General features: G+C 41.1%; 1 protein-coding gene across 1 annotated transcript; it reads right to left on the bottom strand.

The window, feature by feature from the left end:
- Positions 1-298: 298 nt before the first annotated feature.
- On the bottom strand, positions 299-18,780 carry ap1m1 (adaptor related protein complex 1 subunit mu 1). The gene is made up of 12 exons (XM_085377009.1): positions 18,643-18,780; positions 17,750-17,906; positions 17,581-17,648; positions 17,355-17,485; positions 12,663-12,810; positions 12,354-12,480; positions 11,804-11,946; positions 9,298-9,369; positions 8,825-8,983; positions 8,416-8,541; positions 1,478-1,553; positions 299-1,061 (listed from the first exon to the last, which is right to left on the bottom strand). The coding sequence occupies exons 1-12, from the start codon at positions 18,682-18,684 to the stop codon at positions 1,039-1,041; spliced, it is 1,272 nt and encodes a 423-aa protein (XP_085233135.1). The 5' UTR covers positions 18,685-18,780; the 3' UTR covers positions 299-1,038.
- Positions 18,781-20,175: the final 1,395 nt, after the last annotated feature.

Here is a 20,175-nt window from a genome sequence, read left to right as displayed (position 1 = left end):
TGCTTGCACAGAGTTGCCTATGATATCATGGCAGCAGGGGTATTAAGAGGCGCACTGTTTGAAAAGATCTACAGGACCAGGGTGGAAAGAACCATCCAGAGTTAGCTACAACCACAGGTCTGATACAGGAAACCCCCTCGCCAAAGTTTTCCCTCAATTCAGCAATCCTCACTACTCTGCACGACAGGTGTTTGCATGTGACACTACGACAGCTCGCTGTGATGATATATACAAAATGACGCAAGCACACCATGGAACATTTTTCTCTAAATAGACATTTAATGGTTTAAAAGCGTGTAGGTACAGACAGAGGAAAGAAAAACAGCTGCTGGGGTGGGACGTAGGGATTTCTAATTGTTTACCATGCAACCGAACCTTACCGCATTTAATTTTTTGGGGGGGGGAGGGAGTCAAACTGACCAACTAACAGCACAACAGCAAAGCAGGAAATCAACACTCTGGCACGTATCAATGGCATCACATGGAGAAGATGATACAAAACATGTTTGTTTTCAATTTACAGTTTGTTTCAACTAATAACACTGATCGTTAACATATAATAAAATATATACACATCGTCAACAAAAAGGAATTGTGGCAGAACAAAGCAGCTTCATACAAAAAACTTTTCAGGCTGACCGAGTGGGATGTTGACCTGTGTGTAGCTGATTACAGTAACGTTAAATTGGAAATGTAACACTTGGTTGTTTTTTTAACAAATCTGACCCACTGTGATAGATTGTGCACGACTCTTCGCTGCATCGGGTGATGTAAACACTCCTCCTGCTATACTTGACCTTCGTATCGGGAGCCACACTGAAGTGAAACAATCAATTTCGAACCTTGCCTATCTGAAGGCTCCGTCTAAGATTTGCATTGATCATAAACAAATGTAACATCAACAAATACAAAACTAAACTAAAAGGAGATACTGGCAATCCTCCGCTGTTACGACTGCCACCTGCCATTGATAGCACATTAGCGGCTCGACTCCACCCCGTCTGACTTCCACCTGCCCACTGCCGGCTGAGGCGCTGCCTACTGAGTCCGGAGCTGGTAATCTGGGAAGGAAATGAACAGGACTTAATCAAATGGGGAAAAAAAAAAAAGAAGGGGGAATCTGAGAGAAATCAAGTGGAGGCAGCTGATGCTTTCCACCCAGAATGAATGGAATATGGAGGAAATGAGATGAGGATGTTTAGCAATTACTGGCAACATTAGCAAAAAGACCAACATGTGCAACCTTGGTAATCTCAGTGTGAAGATCGGGGAAGCTCGACAAAGAAAGTTCACTTTCTCACATTTTGCAGGACGTTGCCACATTGCCTCGTGTACTACAGCGTATCCCCTTTTCATAGAACTGCATGGGTGCAAGGTCAGTTCCCACCACATTGCACTGCATTGCCTAACTGTTGCATAATACCTGCACATATGGGCACTCAGTATCTCATAACAGCACCAGTGTGAAGTGACCTACCTCCGTTTTGGGTGATGTAGCGCACCCACGGCAGGGCCTGATATCCACTCTTCTCAATGATCTTGAGGTAACGCACCTATGAGGAAGAAAAAAGAAAAAGCAGCTGATATAAATATGGTTGAAATTAAAAAAAAAATAATAATAATATTTTATTTATATATATATATATATATATATATATATATATAGACACAAACGCACGCACACACACACACAGAGGGGTCAATAAGTCATCTCTAACACAATCTCAGATACGGTGTTAAAGTTCTAGAGTAATGTACTATTCTAGAGTATATTCAATGAATCATTTCCTCATAAAATTATTTGAGATATTAAAAAAATACTTTTACGTTTATCATCTAACCTGCACTCGGGCATCTAACTATAATCTAACTATGGCTACCATCCCAGTATGAACCTGGTAAGGACAAGCTACAAAACAAAACAAAAATCACACCTACAGGAAACTGACAGCTGACACTTCACCTAAGATACAAGCCTGTGAACTCTACAAAGAATGATAGCACCCAGAGGAAGTGAGTGCATTGAAAAGAAGAAAAAAAAAAAGACAAAACAACGTAAACTGCCTGCTTGATTTCTAACCGAGGTGCACCCTGGACAGGTTGCCGGTCGCAGGAGACCGACCCTGAGAGAAAGACACTCATTCACACTCGAGTTCACACCCAGTGTCAGTTCAATTCTAAGTGCTAACCGCTGCACCACCACACCGCCCTATTCTAAAGATGTGGTTTTATTTCCACCCAACATGCACATATTGTTCCATTTGCTGTTTTTATAAAACTGCAACGTATGTTTATTTCTCGAATCTTGAGAAATAAGCAGTTATTTCTCATAACAGCTGCACTACTTTGTTGCTCACTGGGCTTCTTGAAGAAGCATATTTAAGAGTTTAATGGCAAACCTAAAGGTTTCAGAAACATATATATATAAAACATATACATGTATAATTCTTTTATTGAATGCATTTTTTTTAAAAAATGTTTTACCCACAACGATAATTGGCATTTTCTCCAACTGCTTTCTGCATAATAGCAAGTTACCAAGCACCCGTTGCCTCTCTAAGCAGCAGGTTGATAAGCGCTCAGCAGTCGAGAGATATGCTTTTAAGGCCGTGGTGAGCTGTGAGTTGTAGTAAAAGTTTTGTTGTTGATGAGGAAGCTGTAGTATGAGTCACACAGAGAAGAGGGAAGCGACTACAGAACAGCTTTCAAGGGAGACACAAAAATAATTTACATAACTGTATTTTTGTAAGTCCTGGGAGCAAAAAAAAAAGAGAAAAAAAAAGGGGGAAAAAAATTCCACATCAGCACTATTGAGATACAACTTTCACAAGTCATTAACTGATATTTCACCAACCCAGTGTTACCACAGAGTTGATTTTCGAGAAGAGAGGCTAAAAATATCACTTCGTCTTCACTATATGTCCATCTTTGATTGCACACATGTTTTTTTCCCTGGACAGGTGTGGGAAATGACACTGGCACAGTGTGTGTGTAAAAGTTTTTTTAAATGCTGAAATAGTTCACTTCACTTATCTGAATAATATCACAACAACATACCACAATGCAAGCAGAATTTCATGGTAATTACATGGTAAATACTGTGTAATTGGCACATCTAACACACAAAAAAAACAATATGCGGTGTCATAATTTGCAGGGATGAGGCGCAAAGCCATCTTGAAGCTGACATGACCCCCGCTCTGGGAGACGTCACCATGTCATGTCTCTATCATGCCAGTTCCCAGCTAGGAGCCGGATATACGGCGCAGGAATTTGCGGGTCAAGTGGTGGCAGGGCTCTGGTGAGGCCTCGGTACCGGCCGCCTTGTTATTACCTTCCAGTACACAGTGAGGTCAGAGCGAGAGAGCGCCGTGGTCACCAGAGACATGACGACAAGCGCATAGACGTGGGATCACCGAGTCTGCCGGCACAGCACTTCTCCTCGAACGCTGCAGCCAAACATGCAGTCGGCCTGACCGTGGGTACGCAGTCAGCAAAACGGCACCAAAAGCCATCCTCCGCAAAATATCATTATGGCTTGTAAGATGAGAAGGGGAAAGGAGGATGTTTGTTGTATCTAGTTTGGTAAGTACAGACTGCATGTGTGGTCTGCACTTATCAGGCTTTTGGTAGAAGTTATGGCTCAGAAACCATCTGCCAGCATGTTTGGGTTCCTTCGACTTCACCTAAAGAAGCACAATTTGAAAATATTACAGCAGCTCTGCTCTCACTGCCACTCAGCCAAAGTGTGGGGTTGCTCCATTTTCTAGTTAAGTTTATAAGGTGGAGTTACGTGCATCACACACACTTCACATGTGCGCTTCCCTACACTTAGTGGTAGAGTTAAGAGGAACTTTCTCATGCTTTGATATTTACATGTGTCTAATTAAAATTCACGGCCTCTTCTCACACGTAGAGAGTGGCGTTACTGGCAGCATTTGGGTCTGAGACCCAGTCTGCCGTTGCCCTGTAATAAGGGAAAGGTTACAGGCTTGAAACAAGAGTTTGATGGGAATATGGCTCTTAATAGGTTCCCTCTAAAATAGTGGGTGCACCACGGTGTCAATGCAAACGTGGGGACGTTTCTCAAGCTTCTGGTCTCCCAATCAAAGCTCTGTACTTTGAAGACCTTTCAATCACTGATTCTAACACTTTGTTTATATGTTCTAAACATGTGCAGAGCAGTTCATTGCATTACTAAATTTAAAACAAGTCTTTATAACTTCTCAAATTCGACTACAACTTCCTTTTTCTCTCAATATTACAAATCAACCAAAGTGTAAAGTACAAAATGTTTTTTGAGTGATCATCTGAACAGTCTGATAAAACGCTGCAAGCAGCCCCACCTTGCAGGCAAACTTAATGAATCGGTTGAAGCTCAATGTGCAACCTGCAGCACTCAGCTGAAGTACGTTAGGTGTAAAAATCCCTGGGGTGCTTTGTGGCTTTCAGATTCAAACCTTTTCAGGTGGCTTCCTTCCAGGAAGTTACAAATTAAGCCGAGAAAGAAAAAAACGATCTTGACATTTGTTCACGGTGGAGTTTCATAGATAATCACGTTTTTTGAGTTGTGGTTTAGCGCTACATAGTTTTGCGAACACAATTATGTAAAACGAACATCTCAGATGCCTTTGCAGGTTTTGCAAAAAAAGAAAAACTGAATACTGCCCTGCAATTAAAAGTTTACTGATCACCATCAGCACGATCTTTTTAATTCCAGGATTATACTTGCAACATCCAACATCCACCCCATCGCTCCAATGTCTGCCACTTATCTGGATCCAGCTATCTAAGCAGAGCCAACTCTCTCCAGCCACCCAGAGAGACATAATCTCTCCAGCATGTCATGCGGTCTCCTAGCAGTTAGGGAAGCCCCTAATACTTCAACTCAGAGGCCTCCAGATGGCATACCAAGCAGATGACTGGACCACCTTAACTGGCTCCTTTCAATGTGGATGATCAGTGTTTGACTCACACTCTCTCCCAGTTATCAAAGTTTCTCGCTCCATCTCCAAGCGTGAGCACACACTACAGAGGAACCTCATTTCTGCTGTTTGTGTTTGCGATCTCATTCTTTTGGTCATTACTCAAACTTGTGGCCATACGTGAAGTTAGAAACATAAACTGATCAGTTCAGCCACATCTTTGAGCACTCTGTGCACCACAACAGTCCGTCATATCGCTTTACTCCCCACAGATCCTGGATTAATCTCCCGCTCCACTCTCTCCGCACTAGCGATCGAGACCACGACATGCTCCAGCTCCTCCGTCTGACTTTAAATGCAATAAACAAATGTAAAGAAAATAAGAGGCGGTGGATATGGACCACTTTATTCTCATCACTAGGCACAATTTCACTTCTGCAGGGTGTGTACAGATTAAAGTGATGAGAAAACACTTTTTTTCTGAGTGTGTTTCAGTCACCGAAGGTCACCAGTGTTTGAAGAAAACCACAAAAAAGAGGATTCATCTCCTACACTGATGCGCTATTCCACCGAAACAAAGAATATACAAACTGCAACTACAAATATCGTACTAAACATCACAGTTTAAATGTTGTTTGTGTGTGTGTTTTAAATAATTAATTACCATCTTACAGATGATGTCAGTTTTTAATGTAGGAAAAACACTTCATCCCATCACTGTGCAAAGCTGCCTGTGTTACTGCACTAATTCATACATTTGCTCTTATACCAGCATCTGTTCGTTTATGAGCAAACAGTAATTTAAAGGAAGGAACGAATGGGGGATTATTTCTTTCGGCTACCTAATTGCCACAGAAAACGTCAAGCATTCTTATACTGCCAAAAAGCAACCCAATTACAACTATCATGCATTTCAATTAAGTTCAGCGTCTCGTTTCCGAGTGGGCTGCATAATATCCGTAGAATTTAATAAAGTTTTATCGAGAACCATAGGAAATGTGGAGACGCTGGAAAATATGACCTTTTAGCTCTTTTAATGGGAGCCACAGAGAAAACAGTAATAAAAGTTCAGACGTAATTGAAATTGTGTTAGCAGCAGAGAGAGGAGTCTCCAGCAGTCTCAAAGAGTCAACTATAAGTTGATGACACAGCTTATTAGTAAGACTACACTTGTGGTTTTAAAGTATTTTCTGAAGAAGGACGTTTACATACGCGTCAATGCTTTGAGTTATAACTGACGCTACAGCTTTTGTGACAGCATGTCCTTGACTTACGTGTAACGCCATGCCCTTCCTCACACAAGACTGTAAAAGCGATGAAACAGACACGTTCAGATGATTTCAGGTTCACGTGAAGGAGCGCATGTGTGAAGTGTCCAGACATGTACTGATGTCTGTGAAGGAATCAAGCCAGAGTGAGTAAGTGTGTTTGTGTTTGGCTGCCAGAGCTGGTTCTGGTGCAGCAGTGGCAGCAGATGAGTTCAGGTATGGATGTTCACACGCTTCACACGTGCTTTCCTTCCATCATTGTCCCACACTTCAGATTTGTAATACATTAAGTTTCGATAACCGTAAAAAAATATATATACATTTCCGCCTTCAGTTCTCAGATCCTACATGGACATACCCCACCCTCACTGGGTGAGTTCAATATTCATGTTAAAACTGAATATTAGTGAACAGGTGTTATTAGCTGCCTTCAGCTCATTTAAAAGTCACCTCAAGTGACGGCTAAGAACAACCAGACCCTGAAAAGGATAAGCGGAAGCGAATGGATGGATGGATGGATGGTACATTGTCTGATGTTGTGTTATTGGTTTTATCTGACCTGCTGTTAAATAAATACATTCAAAACCGGTTTTTAACCCGGTGACAGTTTAGATCTTTATGCTCTCTTCGTGATACAGTGGTACCTTGTTTATCGCGGGAGTTCAAACCTTCGTAGAAAAATAAGCCCAGTACTATAGAATGAAACCAAAGATCAAACCCTGTTTTCAGAACATGGGAATAAAGCAGCTGCGAGAGAATTCAACATTAATGAATCAATGGTACGGAAGTAAAGGAAGCAAGAAGAATGAGTTGAGTAACGTTTGACTTATCTGTTTTGTTTCGCTTAATGCGCCTTATAATCCGGTGCGCCTTATGGTCTGAAATATACGGTAACTTCTACCTTCCGCAGCTACCGCAGGCGTCTTTGATGGTGCAAAATGTTTCATCGACATTGTTGTGTTAGTTGGGAGAAAACTTACAAACATACAGTGCAGCACTTCAGAGTCTCACTGTTAGCGATCGCAGATTTATGTAAATTTGACAAGCTGAACGCATTCTGTACTGTACAGGAGACACGGCACGAGATTGATTGACAATAGTCTACAGCCAATCAGGACGCAGAAAACAATGTGCTGTAAAAAGGCGAAACCGCGTTATAGTGAGGGACCACTGTATATGCCAATGACTAATGTACAGAATGACAGTCATAATGAAATGTTGAGGAAAGAGAAACGGACAGCCTGACAAACAACCTGAAAACAGCATAAAATAAGCAAAATGTGTGTGTGTGTTTTCTTTTCCTAAGACAGTTAGGCAGTGGCATTGATGTCTGGCCCAACATTCTTTAAAAAACAGCTTTTACAATGTCAAGTTTAAACATCTGACCCCTAAGAGTATCCCTAAGGATATTTCAGGAGCTCTTGCTTTAGATAAAAAGTACAACGCTAAATTACCTGTGGCTGGTGTAAAACTGAGGTATAATTGTGCGAATGTACCTGCGGAAACACTGTTATTTTCATTGGAGGCCATAATATGATATTTTCAAATGAAGTTTGTCAAGTCGCCATTGTTTCCTCACATCAAGACATGGGAAAACGCTACACATATAATCACAGGACAACTGTGATTATACAGTATGAGCAGAGTGCATGTGTGTAAGTCTGCGGCGAGCAAGAGATTTCATTTAAACATGGAGCAGAAATGAAGCCTAAACATTAGCTTCTGTCTCAGTTTCAGGTCAAAGGCAATCAAAATCCAATGAATCTACTCACCTGCTAACAAGACTGACATTTTATATCATTGTGATTAACAGAAAAGCAGAGGGCCAAGTTCAACTTGATGAGCAGTTGCCGTCTGGTTGGCTCAATGCTAGAAATTTCTTAACCACACAGGGAAGCTGACTGTTTAGCAGTGCTCCCTTACTGCCCCCTCTGGCTAAAAACAGGACCGACGTGGATTGTTTGAATTCCAGCTGTGGAAACGGGGACAGCTGTGTGATGTTGCTACATACCAAGAATTCTAAACCCAAAATAATAATCAAAACCGCAGGTGTAAATAAGCAGCATTTGGTTCAGCATGCTTACAGACAGTATGTCACAAAGGGATGATGAATACATTTTTACTGTATGAACAGAGACAGTGTTTGTTTTTTGTTTAACAGCTTGTTGTTTGCTTAGGGTTGACAAGTTATTTGAGAAACCGCCGCTCGACGGAGATCATACCTGGATGCCTGAGGTAGTGAAGTATGGGATCTCAAACTTGACACTGATTGGTGGTTTCCCCTCCTTATCTTCAGCCTCTACGCTCGGGAGGCCGAAGTGGGCTCGCATCAAATACTCCTTTCCACCCTGTGAGAAGTTGCAACACAAGCTCTTTAATAAAAGACGAAAACAAACTATAAATCTACTGTGTTTCAGCTTGTAAAAGGAAAACCAGATTGTATAAAGGCCCACAGCTGCTCTGCGTTGTTTCAGAGAAGTATAATTACAATCTGCATGTTTTTATTAACAATAAAAACCAGAATTGTGTAGCTTTATAACATAAGCAAACTACCATCCAAAAGCCTAGGGTAATATTACACAATTTCTGCAACCGTATGTATGAAGCTCGTGAATCACAGTTTCTGCTCACAGGGAAAGACTTGATTGACCAGACGATCTCACTGTTCTCAGGCACCCACTTCACACTGCCCACTGTGGTCTTGAATTTGGGTGAGTCAGCGTCCGTTGGCACGGGAATGTGAATCTCTACGTTGTTGGCTGTGGAACGCCTCTTGAACTGACTCTTTGCCTAAGAACCAAAACAAGCAGGTCAAGTCTAACACGCTGCTCTGCCTAAACAGGGTATTAAAACAGGGCTTAATTTAATGCGCATTTAAAACCTTAATAGTCAGAGTTACCACGCATGACAACATGATACAGTACATAAGCAGCCTGATCATAATTGCTGTATGCTTTGCCTGACTGAACATATAGAAGCTTAAGCCAGGCTGAGCTCCAATCATTTGTAACTCCACTTAAATTTTTCTTTAAATCTGACAGCAATAATAGTTCAGCTACACATGACGCGGGCAACTAAATGTACCCACTGAAAAAGCTTCCAACCTTAATCATGTACTCAATCCGACTGTGAGAGTGCTTCTCGATAACAGACTCAATCCAGATCAGGGGCTTCACCTGAAACAGAAAAACCACATCGATTTTAAGTGCACAAATGTCGAACGCACCACTTTAAATAACACATGACTTAGTCGCCACCCAGAGGGCAGCAGGTGTTACTACAGCAACCGAATATAAGTCATTTTGAGACTAGCTTGTACATTTATTTTGTTTCTACAGCAACCAGCAAAAGATACTCATATACTCATGCTGCAGTGGTGTCGGCTGTATTGTGTGAAATCTTGTAAAGGAAAATTAGGGAGAAACAGAGATTGCTCAAAACTTTGGAGTGACTTTGCAATCTGCGTTATTATGTAACTGCTTCTTGGTATATCCTTTTAAAATAGACGGTTACATCATCAAGTTACAAGAGACTGAACTTTAATCTTGTTTGATCAACTTTAATGTTTCCTTTGTATTTTTGTACCTTACGATATAAAGCGCTTTCGAGGCAACTGTTGTTGTGATTTGGCTCTATATAAATAATCTTTATTTATGAACTATGCCCAGCAAGCACAGATCTGGATTTAAAATGAACAGGTTTGTATTTTTTGTCCACACGCAGACAGCCTTCATGCTTAATCTGACGCACATGTTATGGTATAGAAGCAGGTATAATATGGAAAAACCAAAGTATAAAAGAAACCATCCTTCAAACAGTTTTTACACGTATACGGTAAAGGGCTTAAAAGGCATAAAATAAAATACAGACAATTTAAAAAGTATTAAGAAGCTTAGCTGAGTAATATAACCAAGAAAAATTGCTTCTTAGATTAACAATTTCAGTTCTGCGCGCTGCAGCTCCTTGTTAACTAAAACTGAAAGACTTCTGCTCAACTACACCACTTCCTTTCCGGCACGCTTACTGGTAAAACTGTTGTGAAACACTTATAGAAACCATGAACCGAGTCCAAACTGGCAGAACATTGTAAGTCTGCCTATAGATTACCATTTGACTCAACAAATGCAATTTATCAGTTCCTTTCATCGAAAAAAGTTTGTCATTTTAAACGTTTTTTGAGAGTAGAGGATGATGGTTGAGCTCTTATCTGCTCTCTTTTTGTTTTTTGAGAGTGTTTTTTCCCCTTCAGAAAAAAAGCACAGTTAAACACTATTCATAACACACGCCTATGTGTGACAACCACAGACCAAGTACTAAACCGTGTGGTTGTGTTTCACCTGTTTTCTTCTGTGGTTATCACAAACATTGATGAACAGATGAGGTACTAGTCTAAGCTGCTGGCTCATGAATACAGGCGTATTTACCCCATATGTGTATTTGTACAGGTATATAATGACTTTAATATATTCCCTTTGGGGCTTTTTTTTCTTTTCTTTTTTTTTTCCTTTCTTTCTTTTTTGTTTGCTTTGTTATGTTTTATGCTTTTCTTGATAATGAATAAAACTGTTTAAAGAGAAAAACATTGATGAACAGATGAGGTACTAGTCTAAGCTGCTGGCTCATGAATACAGGCGTATTTCTGTATACAAATAATTCTGCAACAAACCCCCCCACCGTCGCTACCACCCCGAAACAGCCTTCTCCCAAAGGAGTTCTATTCAAAATATTTTTAACCTGTTTTTTTATATTAGTTCTGGTTCAAATTCACTTTACTTAAAATATCTATTTTAATCAAACCAGAAATAACAGAAAAATGCAAAGACTCGCATAACATAAAGTATATGGGAAAATAAAGCAACACTTACTTAACTATAAGCAGACCAATTGAGTAGTTGCCCCCTACAGGCCCATTTTGAAAGGAAAAGCCCAACATAAAACATTTTGAAATGGGTTTTTTTTGTCCCCCAAAAAGAAGCAAGCAAACACTTTATCTTCTTGGTAATTAAAAACACTCACTAAGGTGACATTAGGAGGCTTTATAGCAGAGGTTCTCATACATTTTCTGGAAAGCTTCCACTTCAGATGCAGAAAATGCTCCTTAATTTCTATCAAGCTGAATTTCAGTGCAATAATCGTCACAAAGCAGCATCAGCAGTAACAGTTTTTAGTTTACATAGAATCAAAAATCTGTTCATTCAAATTTAGTTTCACTACTTGGTCACCCACGCTCCACCTGCAGTGGCTCTACTGCCCACCTGTAGGGCCTGCCCCACGGTTTATGAACCACTGCTTTAAAGGGTAAATGTAATTTGATTATTTCCACAAGTGGCTTCAGCTTAAATGATGAGATCAGATTTCAGTAGTGAATTCTATGCACGACCTCATTTGATTTGAAGCAGTAAGCAGATCCGCATGTTCACGTGTACACAGTCTTCATTCCAATCAGATTATCTGTCTGGATTCCTTTAATATACGCCCAGTTCTTTCACTGTTACAGCACTATGTATGTATGTTCACTGCATGTCCGTTTGCAGGTGTGTCAGACCCTTTCGGAGCCTTCCTCTGGTTTGGACTCTAACTACTCGACTTGTTCAGCCACATATTACTCACGTGAGTGTTGAGGCGGTAGGACATGAGCTCAAACTCTCCGTCGGGAGGAATGAAGGAGATGGTGCGGTCGTTCTCAAAGCGAGACAGACGGACACACTGGTGAAACTTGACATCCTCCAGCTCTACTGATTTACTCTTCCCTCCTGCAAATACAAGCATCAGAGGCGATTTAACGCGATTAACCAAATTAGCACGAATCAGGCACAGACTAAATAGTTGTTCTAAATAAAATGCGATTTTCCACATGGTACGGCAGGCTGTCAACCAATCAGAATCTCAGTGGCTTGGCTCAGTTCCTTCTGTCAATGTGTCAAAGTATCCTTGTGCAAGATACCGAACCCCGAGTTCCCTCCGATGCATCCATCAAAATGTGAGCGTGTGTGAACGTTAGATAAAAGCGCTTAGGTAAAGATACAAGAACTATGTGTGCTTAAATGACAGAAAAGCACTGTCATCTGGTTATTTTTACATCTATTATTACATCAACTATTCATTTATTGCTCGAAAGCTTCAATGCTTTTTTTTTCTTAGCAGCAAAGAAACAACTCACGTCCAGTGTTTTCAAACAGAACTTTGTCGTTCAGTCCGAGCCGTAGCTCGGGCATTCCAGAAAGGAAGACGCGCATCTTTATGGAACCAACAATCTCGCTACGGAGAACATTGCCGTTGGCACTAACCTGAAAGACAGTCAATGAGTAAAGAGGAACAGATGAAAGCACATATTAGCGATCAAAGACTGTACACACAAAACAGCAAGCTGGACAGTCGGAATGCGCTGTGACGCACCGGGAGAGGAAGTTTACAAACACTCTGACCGGCATTCCTTATGCAACTCGGGCCTTCTAAAACAAGTTCCTACCAGGAGGTTCACTGACTCAATGACGTCCAGGAAGACCTCATTTTTCCTGTACTTGATACCCTCTGACCTCCAGGAGACAGCGTTGGTGACTGTGGCGGGGGGTCGCGGGGCTCCAGTGTCTAGCTTGTGGCCCTCCTGAGTTATGTATCTGAGAGACAAAAAAATGTAAACAGGAGAAAAACCTGAGAAAAGGGGAAATTAACTGTCTGAGATGGCGAGTTCCCAGAAAACATCAAAGAAGAACAGAGATTGTTGATTTTATGAGAGAGGATTGTCTGACTTATTACTGTACTCATGTGGGGGAAATCCAGAGTTGGTTTGCTGCACGTCTACATCACTCACTTTTGAAAGACTAAACGGTCATTTACAGTCATTTATGGTGATGACAGTAAGATCTTTTTGACTTGTAGGTATGCAGAAATGACGGGATAATACCACAAGGGAAAGCGCAAACTGTAAAAATCGGACATAAATAAATAAAACAATCAAATATGCTTTTTAGCATAGTGATTTGCACTGATTGAAAACCTGAGAAAATGTCATTGGGAAATTAGCAGTTAAAGCAGTAATGATTACAAATGACAGGAATTTGGCTGCATTCAGCCGCAGGTAAAACGATCTCTGTTTAAGATCTACTGTTTTTTCTACTGAGATTAGATGCACTTTATTGTTTGAGTGATTACAGTGTTTTTTTATTCAGGAAACTTCGGGGCTGTTGGTTTTTTTGTACTACGAAGGTCAATCACTTCTTAACAGGTTACGTAGCCAGGGTAACTTGTGCTGCGAACCAAACCTGCCCCAAAACAGGTTATGTCTGAGATTAAAGACCAACCTGAGAAATCCTCACCTACTGACCAAGCCGGTCTCTGGAAATTAGCGTCAGCATTCCTTAAAGACCCCTTATATTTCTGTGCACGTATAGTAGGAGCATCAAAAGTATTTTTTTTTCCTTACATGCCATTTTATTCCTTGATTTTTTCCCCCTATGATCCTAAAACTTGATACCCATTTGTAGGCATACGTAGGTTTAAGGCTATGTTTGAATTTCATTTTTGATTTTATTCACTGCTCGTTCTCAGCCAGCAGCTGAAAGGATAAAACTGTCTGTTAAACATTAATTTAATGAAATACTTAATTATAATCCACCAGATTCTCCTGCGTCATAATGACAAACATCCAGCTTTCAAATAGGATCAACTTTATTTATAAAGCAAATCTTGACCAAAGCGCTTAAAGGGCTCTAACATTTGCACGGTGCTTTTAATACTAATCTATTAAATACTAATCTTCTTATAACTAAGCTGGCCCCAGTGTTTTCTGGCATCTTCAACTCCTCACTGCAGGCATGTCATGTGCCTGCCTGCTTCAAGTCCTCTACCATAATCCCTGTCCCCAAGAAACCTAGGATGACTGGACTAAATGACTACAGACCCGTGGCTCTGACATCTGTGGTCATGAAGTCATTTGAGCGCCTAGTTCTCTCCCATCTCAAGACCCTCACGGCCCCCCTCCTGGACCCCCTGCAGTTTGCATATAGAGCCAACAGGTCTGTAGACGACGCCATCAACATGGCCCTACACTTCATCCTGCAGCATCTGGACTCCCCAGGAACCTACGCCAGGATCCTGTTTGTGGACTTCAGCTCTGCCTTCAACACCATCCTTCCAGACCATCTCCGAGGCAAGCTTTCCCAGATGAATGTGCCTGATCCCATCTGCCGGTGGATCACTGACTTCCTGACGGACAGGAAGCAGCACGTGAGGCTGGGAAAGAATGTCTCGGACTCCCGGACCATCAGCACCGGCTCCCCTCAGGGCTGTGTTCTTTCTCCTCTGCTCTTCTCCCTGTACACCAACTGCTGCACCTCCACCCACCAGTCTGTCAAGCTAATCAAGTTCGCAGATGACACCACCGTCATTGGGCTCATCTCGGACGGGGACGAGTCTGCCTACAGGAGGGAGGTTGAACGTCTGGTGTCTTGGTGCAGCCACAACAACCTGGTGCTGAATGCCCAGAAGACAGTGGAGATTATTGTGGACTTCAGGAAGCACACAGCCCCACTCCCCCCCATCATCCTGACTGACACCCCCATCACCTCTGTGGACTCATTCCGCTTCCTGGGTACCACCATCACCCAGGACCTGAAGTGGGAGCCCACCATCACCTCCGTCATCAAGAAAGCCCAGCAGAGGATGTACTTCCTGAGGCAGCTGAAGAAATTCAACCTGCCAACACGGACGATGATGCAATTCTACACTGCAATCATCGAGTCCATCCTCACCTCCTCCATCACCGTGTGGTACGCTGGAGCCACTATCAGGGACAAACAGAGACTGCAGCGTGTTGTGCGCTCTGCTGAGAAGGTGATTGGCTGCAGACTCCCATCTCTGCAGGACCTGTACACCTCCAGGACACTGCGGCGTGCAGCCCGGATCTCAGCTGACCCTTCTCACCCTGGACACAGTCTGTTTGACCTGCTCCCCTCAGGCAGGAGGCTCCGGTCCATTCGCACCAGAACCTCTCGCCACAAGAACAGTTTCTTCCCCTCTGCTGTTGGACACATGAACAATAACCACATGATTGTCCCCGCCACTAACACATGACCCTACGCTGTGTCACTGCATCATTTCATGTTTGGCACTGATCACCACCTGCACTCATGTATATATCTTTCTACGTAGCACTCATAATTCTTATTCTCATGTATATATCTCATGTATATCTCATGCACATATCTTTCTTTCTACATAGCACTTTAATTCTTATTGTCTGCACTGAAGCACCGCAGCAATTTCCTAATGTTGTAAACCTCAACATCTGGCAATAAACCCATTCTGATTCTGATTCTGATTCTAATCTACTGTACAGTGGTTTTCCTCTCACACACACACACACACACACACACACGGCTCTCGCTCAGTTAGCTTTGTAATAGCCTGCCGACGTGTCTGCAGCAGCTGTGTTACTTTCAGTCTGTATCATGTGCTTAACGTCTTTGCATTTTTCCCATAGTTACGTTTTATCTACCGTTACAGATTCCTCAGCCTCTCGTCACATGCTTCCAATAACGCCCGATTCATGTCAACACATAGGGGAAAGTCTGGCTTACTGAGCAAGTTGATAACTGGCTTCACATGACTGCTTATCACGATTGCTAATGTTATGGTAAGTGAATCCAGATAAGGAAGAGATAGCCTGGCTTTGTTGAACTCATTGTGTTTGAGGCCCAGTTGTTTATCAGCAACAGCTGTCTTAGTATGGTTAGCTCAAAAAGCACCCTAAAGTTAATTTCCAATAATCTTGTCGTTTATTCAGGCAGCACAGTGATTCAGCGATTAGCGCTGGTTCAGGCTCAGCTGGGCGCATTCTGTGTATGTTTTCTCTGAGTGCTCCAGAGACGTGCGGTATGATCTGGACAGGTCACCAGTCCATCACAGAGACATCCAACCATTCAAACTTACATTGACACCTTAAAGCCAATTCAGAATCACCAGTTAACCTAACAAGTTAACAACCTAACAAGTTAACAACCTAACCTATGTCTTTTGGACTGTGGGAGGAAGGCTCCACACACGAGCCAGTCAGCAGGTGAACTGAAACCCAGAGCCTTCTTCTTAAACTGAAATAAACTGGTTTCAAAAACATTTTCTTTTTGATTAACTTTGCAGCTGTACAGATGTCAGACCTACACTGTAAAGTGCAGCATTATATCATGGAGATTATTTTGTCTTTTATTACAAGCCCAATTCTAAAAGTTGGGATGCTGTGTAAAATATAAAACCCCCCAGAATGCAGCGATCTGCAAATCTCATAAACCCACATTTTATTCACAACACAATGTAGAAAACACACCAAAGGTTTAGCTCTGAGTGAATTTGATGGCAGCAATAAGTCGAAAAATAAAGTTGGGATGAGGCAACAAAAGAGTGGGAATTAAGTGGCACTAAAAAGAAACGTCTGAAGGAAAATTTTGCAACTAATGAGGTTAACCGGCTACATGATCAGGTATTAAAAGAACATCATAAAAACACAGAGCTTGTCTGACATCATCAAACTCAAAATTTTAATTTCAACCTTTTTTTTCTTAAGATTTTCACAGATTAAACATTTGGTAAGAACCCAGATTTTCCTGTGAATAAAATCTGGGTTCATGAGATTTGAAAAAAATCACTTTTTACTATCTTGTTTACATTTTACACAACATTTCAACTTTTGGTTAGCCCTCCCAATTGTAGGATTCAGGGGTATCAATCAATACTGGTATCAATGAAAGACTATTAATAAGTTTTCAGTCTTGGATGAGTACCTCAACCTGCTCTGTATACCTCATTGAAAACAGACTAGGTTCACGTTTAGAGAGTCTGCCATGTTGTATGGTTTCTAAAGAACTTTTTCGTAGCCACCACAACCTCTCCTACACACATTTAAAGGGTGAGCCCAAGGGTATTCATATGGTTGCGATCTGCAGTTTCACCACTAGATGGCAGTAATTTGCTTCTTATAACTGTTACAGTATGCTAGGAGCCCCATGACTTTGCTTATATATGTTTTAGTTATGAATAACTAAAATGTTATTTTACACATTTGAGTTTCTTTGGTGTAAGAATAAAAATGGACCCATGACCCTGAAAATCCAGCACTTATGAACCCTCATGTTACCTGCAGTGAGACAGCAGCTAAGAGGATACTCACTCTTGGAGAATTTTGCTGTCAGTGGTCTGAGGATAGCCAAAGTCCATCAGCTCATCCATGAGCTCATATATGATAACAAAGTTGTCTCTAATGCTCTCCTCCTCTAATTCTTTGAAATACTCTGAAAAAACCTAAAACAACACAAATAAACACGTTGCACTTGTAGCAAAAGTATATGCATGTGTTATTGTTATTAACTAAAAGCTGGTGAATAATTAAATCATACCTGAACAATTTTGTACAAGAAAGAGAAAACCAGGGAGACGCTGGCATTTTTTTTGGATGTTGCAACCACTGATGTGGCGTGTGTTAAGAAGTGTAACTACAGGACAGAGAGTAAGTACAACACGTGCACACCGTAAATGTTGATGTGTTTTGAGGATTAATAAGGATACAGTAGAGATTATTGTGTTTGATCCACATGAAACGGACGCCGCCATGAGCCAGAATTGGTGATAGCGTGCCCTCTTCCTCTTTGTCCATCAGAAGGGTCATGAAGTGCTCAATCTCTGACATATCCACATCTCCCCGATAATTTCGGCACACCAAGACCTGAAAGAGAAAAACAGCACATGTGCAGCTTTCATTAATATCAGTAAGTCACTGTATTTTCACATTAAAGCTCAAAACATGCGTTGCTGCCCAAAAAAGAAAAGAAAAGGCATGAGTATATTCACTGTATCTCAGAATGTATGTAAAGCCAGGGCAGTATATAGCAACAATATCATCATAACAACAGATATTTACATCTCCATATGTGCAGGCAATCTCCTTCACACCAAACACTTAAAGTTTTTTTTTATTTAAAAGGGATTCACGTGTTATTATTACACCTGCAAGGCTAAAGCAGAGACGTGGGTGGAAACTAAATACAGGTAAACCTGATACCTTAGGAATTTTTCATGCCCTTTATGTCTTTTCCACTTTTCCATTGATTTAGTCGGATTCAAAACCGACTGTTCGTGTAAATCACAAAGCATCATCACAAGCCCCCGGGCTGTAAATTCAGTGTACAACTCCCTGCTGCTAACAGCTGGTCCCCTGGCTGTTAGTCATCGGGTTACATTTTTATTCAACGCTATCGCCTGACATCACTCCAGGTGACACCTGTCATATAAATTGAAAATTGCTGACTTTCGTTACAAGGTAAACCCTCTAAATTGCAGTGTGAACCGTTGAAGATACGCTAGCTGCTCGCTGCAGACTGAGCCGCATTATAATCTGTCAAGCAAGAATGTGCTAGCTAGGCTAACCTTAGCTTAGCATCGCCCCTCCACTGTTACTTTACCTTTCCCTTCAAATCCAAGACGTACACGGCGCTCGCAGACATCTTGAACTTATTTACACGAGCCCAGCTAAGCTCGTTATCAGTTGATAATGTTGGCGAAAACTAGTTCAGTGCTAAAAATCAAAGAACAGACTTCCATTCATAATACTGAAAAGAAGAACACAACCCTTCCCCTTTTCTTAACACTCTACATTCGCAAGGAGCGCCCCCTGTGGAATAGGAGGGAGCACTACAAGTCTCTGGCATCCTTTTTTTTTTTTAAAACAAAAAACATTTTATGGTTAAGTCAGTAAGACAGGAACTTAATTTAGATCATTATTAAATAATCTATATGGTAACAACAACAACAACAATAATAAAATAATAAAATAATAATAATAATAATAATGACCTTTAAAAACAGGGCTTATGCTTAATTATCTCACCCTTTTAAAATAATTATTAGTCTTTGAGGTAACCAAACAGCCTGCATATAAGCTGGAGTCATGATGGAGTGTAAACCAGTCTGGTGTGTAATCATGCCACTGATCATGCCACCTACTGTCATTGTTGTCATGTTCACATCCATGATAGAAACTGCTGCTCATGTCTTATCTCACTTTTGCTGACATGCTGTGAGATTCTTGATAGAATCTGAGAACACAACAAAAAGATCCGGAAGATTGAAACTGGCAAAGATGGCTAAATGCTGATTAGACATTTCCATGCAAACATGCCAGTATAAACATCTTAGCAATCTCATAGTTTCTGGTTTGTGTTATCCTGTATGCTGACACCAGCTTTGCTTTAGTATTGTAGCTCCATCTTCTGGATTGATGTGTCACACATGTTTTACGATACATAATGATCACCACAAGATAGCACCGTTTTCAACTGTTTTAGTGTCCAACAGAATAAAGTGCAGCAGTGGGTCTTAATTAAATATGACAGCATCAAACAATTCAACATTTGTTATATAATAAAATACATGTTTTCATATTTATTACTAGTAAGTTAACTTGTCGATTACTTTGAATAGTTTAGATTTTAGGGGTGCACTGGTCAACACTGTCATCTCACAGCTTCAAATCTGTGAGGTTCCATATTCTACATTTGCAAAGACATGCATGTGAAGTTAGCTGGTGATTTTAAATTAGCTGCAGTTGTGAAGGTGACAGTTGGCAGTTGTCTGTGTCAGGCCTGTAATGGAGCGGCATAGGCTCCAGGCCTAAGAGGTTTCAGTTTAATTTCAGGCACTTGTGTTGGAAGGTGAATGATTTGCATTTCTGCTTAATTTCAAAGATCTGATGATGTCAAAATAGGAGTCAATACATGACACAACGAAAAGCTTTTATTTATAAACCATGGCTTTGTGCATATGGTGCCTTTAGGGTCACTTTAAACCACACCAACTGACTTCCTCAGAGGTGAAACACAAGGAGAAGTCCTGCTGTTTAATATACAAAAAATATAATGCTTATTAATGTGTCAGTGTGTCAAATTACACAAAGCTACTGCAGTGATATTGGAAGCATTACAGGCTTAGTATTAAGA

Source organism: Diplotaxodon limnothrissa, linkage group LG18 (genome assembly GCF_057381915.1).
Source record: "Diplotaxodon limnothrissa isolate DT_005_m linkage group LG18, D_limnothrissa_male_GT1.1, whole genome shotgun sequence".
NCBI classification, from domain to species: Eukaryota; Metazoa; Chordata; class Actinopteri; order Cichliformes; family Cichlidae; genus Diplotaxodon; species Diplotaxodon limnothrissa.
The sequence above is the reverse complement of the archived record's forward strand: the minus strand, read 5'-3'. Positions and strand labels throughout refer to the sequence as shown.

Excerpts from the sequence above, each read along its gene's own strand:
- ap1m1 (XM_085377009.1), bottom strand. The coding sequence starts at position 18,684 with ATGTCTGCGAGCGCCGTGTACGTCTTGGATTTGAAGGGAAAG. Across the intron at positions 17,907-18,642 it reads TCTTGGATTTGAAGGGAAAG|GTCTTGGTGTGCCGAAATTA; the intron begins GTAAAGTAACAG and ends TTTCTCTTTCAG. Across the intron at positions 12,481-12,662 it reads TTGAGTCAGTGAACCTCCTG|GTTAGTGCCAACGGCAATGT; the intron begins GTAGGAACTTGT and ends ACTGTCTTTCAG.